The 10,024-nt window shown below is 41.5% G+C and overlaps 1 protein-coding gene across 2 annotated transcripts in view; it reads right to left on the bottom strand.

Annotated features, from left to right (window-relative positions):
• Positions 1-10,024, bottom strand: part of ARHGAP6 (Rho GTPase activating protein 6) — a 624,152-nt gene that overhangs the window by 82,171 nt on the left and 531,957 nt on the right. For both annotated transcript variants that reach the window (XM_006835635.1, XM_006835636.1), the window contains exon 3: positions 830-901. In XM_006835635.1, the coding sequence (XP_006835698.1) occupies positions 830-901 (72 nt within the window). The remainder of the gene's footprint in view (positions 1-829; positions 902-10,024) is intronic.

Here is a 10,024-nt window from a genome sequence, read left to right as displayed (position 1 = left end):
ACAGGGTGGCCATGAGCTGGAACCGACTCAACTGTGCTTAACAACAGCAACAACGCACAGCGTCCTATTTCACATAATGTATGGTGGACGTCAATCAATGCACACCTGTATATTCTTACGACCATAGAACTCTGCAATCATCTCACACAGGACTAGAGAAACAGGTCACAAAGAACTGCACTGTGCTAATGGAGGCCAGGGGGCCCAGAAGCAGACTCAATGACTATTCATAAAAAAAATGACCCTAAATACCTCAGAATAGATGACTAAAGAGTCACTTCCTTATATAGACCTAGAAGAGCACACACAAGGGGAGGAAGACAGTTATCATTTGCAAAACATATACGTAGATAACATGGGGCAAAACATGAGCCGTCTGCGATCCAATAGAAAACTACTAAGAACAGCCCATCTTCAGTAATCCATGAGTATTAGCATGTTTCTTTCCAGTAGTCATGGCAGGCGGATCCAAACTCTTTCACATCCACCCAGCCCTGCCTAATGGTCTGGGTTTGCCAGACAGCTGGTTAGTGTTAGAGCTGCCGTCCATGGCTACTCAACCCAGGTTTTCTTTACGCAGAGCTGATTGGCCACAATCATAATAGTAACCATAAACTTGGCTGAAGTTACACCCTCCACTAACCAGTTGAACTCATCAATTCAGTACTCAAACACACAAGAACAGACCTAAGCAGCCCTTAATGACATTTCATCACAGGAACCCAGTTCACATAATAGACTTGAAACGTGTAAATCAATGCGATTCAAAAACTCCACCAAACTCAACCATTATGCTCCATGGAAAACACATTCACTTTAGTTCACTTACCTCTGTCTTTGTTTTTCTCCTTTCCTAGGGAATCCAGTTTCTTTCTCAGAGACTTCTTTCTCTTTTGGCCATCTGTAAATATTAAAAGAATGAGGTGTTTTAAGGACAAGTGTACAAATACTTTACATTATTATTAACTACCTTTGAGCAACAGTATGATTTCACTTACTTTGCTCATCACTTGATATTTCTAACAGAGAACACTAGAAAATCTCTGGAATTGGATAGTGTATATAATTAAGTCTTGAACCATGTTCTTACATTCTGTTTCAGTCTACCGAAAGAACAGGAAACATTCTTTGGAAATGATTACGTTTGGACACTTGGATATGTTTACCTTTACTATTACATTGGATTCTTGGGGTGGCGCTCTAGGATCAGCACTGGATTGTGAACCACCAGGTCGGTAGTTCAAGCCTACCAGCTGCTGCTCAGACACCCTATACAAGGTTGCTATGAGTAGGAACTAATTCACGAGCACTCACTCACAACCACCACAACAACAATGATTACATTAGGCTCTTCCTAGGCACCATGTCTATGCAAATTAATGTCCATTTGGAGTCAAATCTCACCACAGCTGTGACATGACAGACAAGTGTAGGTGGAGAAGGAAGCATCTATGGGATCCACAGAACTCAGTTCTAACTGTTGCTGAATCAGTTTGCCTTTGGACAAGTGTCTTCTATAAAATGGGACTAACTTCATGCATTGCTGTGATAACTGACAAGCTGTTGAATGGGGGCGCTTAGCACATATTGTTGTTGTTGTTAAGTGCCACCGAGTCGGTTCCGACCCATAGCGACCCTGTACAAGGTTTCCAAGGAGCAGCTGGTGAGCTTGAACCACCGACCTTGCAGTTTAAACAACTTTGCAGTATGGTGCATTAGCCCACAGCGCCACACCAGGACTCCACTCCTAGAAGACTTAAATCTACGTATTTTTTGGGGGGGTTACATAGTACTCTATAGTATTTGCAGTTAGTTGCCACCAACTTGGCTCCAACTCACAGTGACCACACATAAGAAATGCTGTCCAGTCCAAACCCATCAGGCAGTGATTCCATGTTGAGGCCTCTGTGTATTTTGAGTGTCTCCCAACCTAAAGGACTCATCTTCCACTACTACACTGGAAGCAATTCTGTTATAATCCATAAGGTTTTCATTGGCTGGTTTTTCAGAAATAGATTTCCAGGTCTTTATTCCTAGCCTGTCGTACTCTGTAAACTCCCTTGAAATCTGTTCACCATAGGTAACCTTGCTGGTATTTGAAATAACCGGCAGCATCACTTCCAACATCACAGAAACATGCAAGCCACCATAGTAAGACAAATGGGTGGATAGTATGACTTTATCATACTTCTTTGAACCATTCCCTCATAGATGGACATTTGGATTGTTTGTAATTTTTCACTTCAACAAGTAAGACACTTCCAATAAATGTACTAAATACATCTGGTTGACATGTCAAATAATAAAGATACCACTCATATCAGTGTGCAGCTGCAATTGCATTCCTGGGATGTCATCAGAAAAACTTGGCCTTGATCACTGCAGCAGTGCATTCCAGGATCATGCAGCTGTCAGTTTCAGATGTGGGACATGCAAATCCGGAAGCCACACCATAATGAAATCAGGAAAATGGCACTCCAGGGTGCAAACAAACCCACTGATGTTTAAAGGGAGCTGAAGATCTTTTGTTTTGCTTTGTTTTCTGTAAAATTTCATTCTCTTGTTGCTACCAATGGACATAGCCAAACATACACCAATTTAACAGTTTCTGCATAGCATTCTGCATTTTTTATCAGGATTCCTCTATGGAATCTTTGATCAAAATGCTTAGTAATGGTAGCCAGGCACCATCTAGTTCTTCTGGTCTCATGGCAAATGAGGCAGTTGTTCATGGAGCCAATTAGTCACACATTCCATAGTCGCCTCCTATTCCTGACTCTCTTCTTCCTCTGTTGATCCAGGTGAATAGAGACCAAGTGATGTGCCTTGGAAGACTGTTTTCAAACGTTCTTCAGCCATTTAACTGGATTGTCCCATGAAACCATGCCCCTAAACTTCCAAACCAAGAAGTCAAATCCCATGAAGTGTTTGGTTGTATATCAACAGCCTCTACAGCTGCTCTTTTTGTTGTTGTGAATAAATCATCACACAACGTTAGTCAATTCAAATTTCTACAGGTGTACAATTTATTGACAGAAATCACAATAATTAGGTATGCAATCCTCCCCTTAAACAATGTGATTTTTTTCATCGCTGTTAACGCCCCTTTTCTTCCCTTCCTCCTGCCCCTTAATAAAGTAACCATTAATAAACTTTGGTCTCTATACATTGACCTTTTCTTTTCATTTTGTACAAATGAGGTGATAAAATATTTGTCTTATTTGCTCAGCATAATGTCTTCCAGCTCCATTCACACTGCAGCATGTATCAAGACCTAATTTCCATTGTATGTATACACTACCTTTTGCTTATCTAATGACTTGATTTTTTAAAGGACACACGAAAAGTGTGGTAAAGAAAGCAACTCAGCTTAATAAAATCTAAACGCCAGGCTCTAATATCAGGAAAAGATGGAGTAAGCGTTCTTTAATAGACATGAACATTCCTGGCATCCTCACGGGGCTGTACATGTGGCCAAATCCTCCTTTCTGAATTTTTGGAGGAAAAGAACATCACAATGTAATCAACAGGCACATTCAATTTCTCTTCCCTTTCAAAAAGCAAAGACTTCAAAAATGATTCTCTTCCCATGAAGTGGACACTGTTCTTAAGAATTTTCATCCATAAAGTCATACGATTTGAATGGAGACCAATTATATAATGTGGCAAAAAGGAATTGATCTCGTTAGTGTGATATATGTTCATATCTTTCATGTTTAAAGATAATAATTTATTAGACCCTACCACGTGGCTGAAACAATGGACTCAAACACAGCACTGATCATGCGGATAGCACAGGACTGGACAGTGTTACATTCTGTTGTACACTAGGGTAACTATGAGTTGGAAGCAACTTGATGGCACCTAACACACAACACACACACACAAATACACACCATAACTACTAGAGTTCCTGGGGTGGCAAATAATTAATGTGCCCCACTACTAACCAAAGGTTGGTGGCTTGAATCTACCCAGAGGCACTTCTGAAGAAAGATCTGGCATTCTACTTCTCAAAACAAATCAACCATCGAAAAAACCCTAGAGAGCACAGGTCTACTCTGACACACATGGAGTCTATCTACATGGGTTGGAGTCACCTAGATGGCAACTGGCTTTACCATGACTATCTATGTATATATATGTTGTTGTTGTTTTGTGCTGTAAAGTTGGTTCTGACTCATTGCGACCCTCTATAGGGTTTCTGAGGCTGTCAATCTTTAAGGGATCAGCAGAGTGGGTGGTGTCTTCGAACTGCTGACCTTGTGGTTAGCAGCCCAATGCATAACCCGCTATGCCACCAGCCCCTTTATCTATCTATATAGACAATAAAAGTACTACCTACCCCAAAATGCTAATCTGATCACTGCAAGAGATGGACAGAAGGTTTACTTTGTAATTAGTATCATTAGTTCATATCACCTTATGTATTGAAAAGTAACAAAATTGTCTTTCTGTGTGTTTACCTCTTTGTTTCTTTCATGTGCTTTGGCTTTTCTGTGCGCAAGAGCAAATTTCAGAGTCTCGTCTGACATGTATTTTTGTCATTTCTTTCTTTCCTGCCTTTTTAATGACTTTTTGCTTTCTTCCTGTATGATGTTCTTGATGTCATCCCGCAACTCTTCTGGTCTTTGGTCATTAGTGTCTAATGCATCAAATCTGTTTTTGAGATGCTCTCTAAACTCAGGTGAGATATACTCAAGGTCATATATTGGCTCTCGTGGACTTGTTTTCATTTTCCTCAGCAGCAGCCTGAATTGGCATATGAGCAATTGCTGGTCTGTTCCACAGTAGGTCCCTGGCCATATTTTGGATGATAGTATTGAGGTCTTCCAAGGTCTCTTCCCACAAATGTAGTCAGTCTGATTCCCGTGTATTTCATCTGGTGAGGACCATGTGCATGGTTGACTTTTATGTTGTTTAAAAAAGATATTTGCAATGGATAAGTTGCTGTTCTTGAAAATTTCTATCATGTCATCTCCAGCATCATTTCTACCACCAATGCCACATTTTCCAGCTACAGATCCTTCCTCTTTATTTTCTAACCTGTGCATTCCAACCACCAGCAATTATCAATGCATGTTTGATCAATTTCAGACTGAAGACGTTGGTAGGATTCCTCAACTCTTGGCTTTAGTGGTTGGTGCGCAAATGTGAATAACAGTGGTGTTTTTCACCACTGGTGTTCCTTTTGGGGTGTATGGATATTGTCCTATCACATACAGCAAAGTACTTCAAGATAGATCTTGAAATGTTCTTTTTCTCAATGAACACAACACCATTCTTCCTGAATTTGACATTCTCGGCATAGTAAACCATAGGATTATCAGATTCAATTACCTGTCATTAATGCCTAGGATATAGATCTTTACAGTTCCATTTCATTTTTGACAGATTTCAATTTTCCTAGATTCATATTTCATATATTTCATGTTCTGATGATTAATGGATGTTTGCAGCTGTTTCTCCTCATTTTGAGTGGCGCTGCATCAGCAAATTATAGTCCTGAAAACTTTATTCCATTCGTGTCATCATTACTTTGAGGTGGCAGCTCTTCCCAGTCATATTCTGAGTCCCTTCTACCCTGTAGGGCTCATCTTCTGGCACTCCATCTGACAGTGTTCTGTTGCTGTTTATGTTTTCAGTGGCTAAACTGTAAGAAGTGGTCTGCCTCTCCTTCTTCCTAGTCTTTGTCTGGAAGCTCAGCTGAAACCTGATCATCATGGGTGACCCTGCTGGTATTTAACATACCAGTGGCATAGCTTCCAGCATCACAGCAGCACATGTGCCTCCATAGTATGACATACTGACAGAGGAGTGGTGGATAAATATAAATATACCGTTCAAATATAAATATACCATTGAAATAACAGTTCGAAGGAAAATTCTTCCATAACCAAGTTAAGATGTTGACTACTGGTCCCTGAGGAGTCCCTATGTGTGTCCCACCCATCCTCTTCCCTGTCCTCCATCCCAGGAAATTGTTCCAACTTTTCTTTTCTTTACTATCTATAAATGGGTTAATAAAGACGATCGTTTCATTTTTCCTGTGTTTGTATTTGTAGAGATGAAATCACGCTATGGGCATTCTTTATTTGTCTTGTTGATTTTGTTCACCAACACTCTCAAGTCACCCTATTAAGACTCATTTATTTTGATTGTTGTACAATGTTTCCTTTTAGGGTTATTCAACCAGCCACCCAGTTGCTGTCAAATCAGTCCCATCTCATGAGAATCCCATGTGTCTCGGAGTAGAACTGTGCTCCATATATAGATACTTTTCAGTGGATTCATTTTCAGAAGTAGATCACCAAGACTTTCTTCTGAGTAGCCTCTGGGTGTACTCGAACCATCAACCTTTGGGTTAGCAATCAAGTAAGTTAATCATTTGCACCAATCCGGGATTTCTATAGGACCATACCCATTGCCATTAAGACGATACCATAGGAAAGAGCAGAACTACCCTACAGGCGGTAAATCTTTATAGAAGTAGGCTGCCACATCTATTTTCCACAGAGTGGCTGGTGGGTTCAAACTACTGACCATTCAGCTAATAGCCAAGCACTTTAACCACCACACCATCAGGGATCTTTCCTGTATGGTAACACTATGATTCATTTCCCCAATGAAATGTTGATATGTCATGCCTCCTTATATGTATGTCCAAGAGTCTTTTCCAAACAGTGGTTCTCAAAGTGTGGCTCCCAGACCAGTAGCATCAACATCACCCTGGTACTTGTTAGAAATGCAAATTATTGAGTCCCACCCCAGATTTGATGAATTGGGACCTCTGAGCTAAGGCCAAGCATAATTCCCACAATGGGCTGCAGGTTGGACCGTTGTGTTCCATAGGGTTTCATTGTCTGATTTTTCTGTCTGTTCAGCATTCTAGAACTAGACAAACCTCCACTGACAGACGGGTGGTGGCTGTACATGAGGCACACTGGCTGGGAATTGAACCTGGGTCTCCAACATGGAAGGCAGTAACTCTAACACTGAACCACCACTGCCTCATTTACATGACTGGAAAGGCGAACAAATCACCTGCACTAAGATCTGAAATAAAAACAAAAGGATTTACTCAAAGCGTGCTATGCATTAAGTTCTCATTGGGTGCTGCTATTGCCACCGGCAGAGAAGGATGCAAAATGGTCAAACCCAGCGCACTGATCTTCAGGTCTGCAGTCCTCAGAGTGATTCACACAATCTTGATCCCTGATGCAAAATCTTGACAATTTCACTAGGCCCCAAGCTCCTCACATTCACCACACTGTCCCGTAGAGCCCTGAACCTGTCCTGCTGCACCCATTCCAGTTATCTGACAGTCCTAGGCATTTGCAACCACATCCTAGGCCTAAAAGGAAGGTTCCTGATTGTTTCAAATCTTTGAAAAACAAAACAAAAAAACCTGCTGAGAAAAGTTTGAAGGAATGCTTTTTGGCACCATTTCCTCTGCCTTTTCCAGCCACAGCTGCCTCACTATTTACTTGAACCAGAGAAATAGACTCTCCGAGAAAGCAAACCAAAGGAATTCAGGCAATGAGGGGGATTCAGTTAAAAAGCGAGGGAAAATGATATACAGAAATACTTGGGTGGCAGAGTGGGAGGGGAGATAGATGACTCTGGAGAATCTGCATATAATGGATGCCAGGGGTTCTCAACCAGGGGCTGCCCTATGCATTGTAGGGCACGCACTAGATGCCTCCACCCACTAGACGCCAAGAGCAACTCTTCCCATCCCCCAAATGTGACAGTCAAAAATGTCTCCAATATTTGTCACTTGTTCCCTACAGGGTACAATCACCCTGTGGGGAGCTTCCTCTCTGTGGAAGGGTCCACAAGGAAGGCAACATTCGCTTTTTCCTAATTTACCACCCCCAGTTTCTGTTTTAACTTGAAAAATAGCAAGTGTTTACAAATTTTTGGGCTTTATATGTCAGGATGAATTTTTGACACCATACCATTTCTTCAATTTCTGACGAAATGTCAGTCTGCCTAGGACAACTTCCAAAGACAAATTATCTTGCTGTCTCTGAGTCAGGGCGATGCCATTTGTGTCATGATTCTCCATAGGATTTTAAGTGACTGATTACGTCACTAGACCTTTCTTCCAAGGCAACTTTGGGTGGATTCCAACCACCAACCTTCAAATTAGCAGCTGAATGCATTAACTGCTAGTGCAACCCAGGGAATACAGATGGAAGTTAAATCAGGGTCCTTGAACAAATAACCATCAAGTCTTTGTAAAAAAGTGGTTTTCTCCCTGCAGAGGGTCAAGATGAGCCTGGAACAGTGTCTGACGAGGAACAGTTACATGAATGGATGCTGTTTAGCATGTAGGGAAGATTCAGGGGACCGTACAGTTCTTTCCTATTACTTAGAAAGTGAAATATGGTGAATGAAGGGATTTTCTGGTCATTTCTCCATGGGTCAGTCTAAGGATTCAGGAGGAAATTATAGGAAAATAGTTTTCCCAGCGAATGGACCTTTTAACAATGAAATGAGCTGCCTCAGCAAAGCACCTTGCACTGTGGCTTCCATCTTTCTCTCTCTCTAAATCTGTCTCTCTGTGTCACTCATTGTGCGGGAGGCCATGTCATGGGCATGTCGTGTTATGGAGATGGCTACACAGTGAGGAACGGACTGTTAGTCACGTTAGTTAGTTTGGAAACGGATCCTCCAAGCCCAGTCAAACCTTCCAATGAGTGCAGCCTCAGCTTGACAGCAACCAAATGAAAGACCCTAAGCCAGAGTCATCCACCTAAGGCACTTCCGGAAGCTGTGTGACGTAATTAGTACTTGCTTAAAAACACAGAGAAGATTTATTGCTAAATGCAATGCGGTATCCCAGATAGGATCCTTGACCAGAGATAGGATTAATGAGAAAATCGGTAAAATCTGAATAAAGTTTGAATAAACTCCTGAGAGCAATGTGCCAAACATGGTTTCTTAGATGTGACAAATGTAAGTATGGTTATATAAGATGCTAATATTAGGGGAAACTAGGTAAGGGGTTATGGAGCTCTGGTAGCGTAGTGGTTACGAATCCGGCTGCTAACCTTAAGGTCAGCAGTTTGAAACTACCAGCAGTTTCGCAGGAGAAAGATGAGGCGTTCTGCTCCCATAAAGATTTACAGCCTCGGAAACCCTGTGCAGGGTCACTATGAGTCGGAACCGACTCCACAGTACATTACAACAACAAAAACAGGTAAGGGGTAAGGAACCTTGGTGGCACAATGGTTAAGCACTCAATGGCTAAATGAAAGACTGGCAGTTTTGAACCCAGCCACTTCTGACATCTGCTTCCATAAATATTACAAAGAACCCATTGCCATTCAGTTGTTTCTAACTCATAGCAATTCTATAATAACAGAGAAAAGAAAAAAACAAAAACAAAACGCTCCGTAGGGTTTCTAATTCTGTAATCTTTGCAGAAGCAGACTGCATCCTTCCCCCATAGAACAACTGGTGGGTTAGAAATACTGACATTTCAGTTAGCAGTCCAGAACTTTAGCCATTGTACCCCCCACCCCCAACCCATTGTCATCCAATTGACTCCAACTCTCAGCAACCCTATACGGGGTTTACAAGACTAAATCTTTACGGGAGCAGAAAGTCTCATCTTTCTCCCGTGTGGTTAGCGGTCCAATGGGTATTCTACAACAGAACCAGAGCTCTGCAAAGAGTGTAGCCCAGAAAAACCTTTGGGGTAGTTGTACTCAGTCACATGGTGTTACTATGAGGCAACAGCAGATGAGGGACAAAAGGAAACCATGCATTATCTTGGCAATTTTTCCGTACATCTAATATTATTCTAGGAAAACAGTTTTCCTGTAAAAAAAAAAAAAAAAAGTTTTTTTTGTTTTTTTTTTTTAAAGAAAGAAAAAACAGCCCTGTCTTCCAACCATGGAATGTATGTAGCAAAAGCAGTAAACACAGCTGTCAAGTAAGTGGGGAGATGGCTAGCTGATTGTAACTGGCCTACAGGAAGGGGGCCCTGTGGAATCCTCCTAGACGGGGGGGG

Source organism: Chrysochloris asiatica, unplaced genomic scaffold, assembly GCF_000296735.1.
Source record: "Chrysochloris asiatica unplaced genomic scaffold, ChrAsi1.0 scaffold00018, whole genome shotgun sequence".
In the NCBI taxonomy this organism is placed as follows: Eukaryota; Metazoa; Chordata; class Mammalia; order Afrosoricida; family Chrysochloridae; genus Chrysochloris; species Chrysochloris asiatica.
This window is presented reverse-complemented; position numbering and strand designations above follow the sequence as displayed.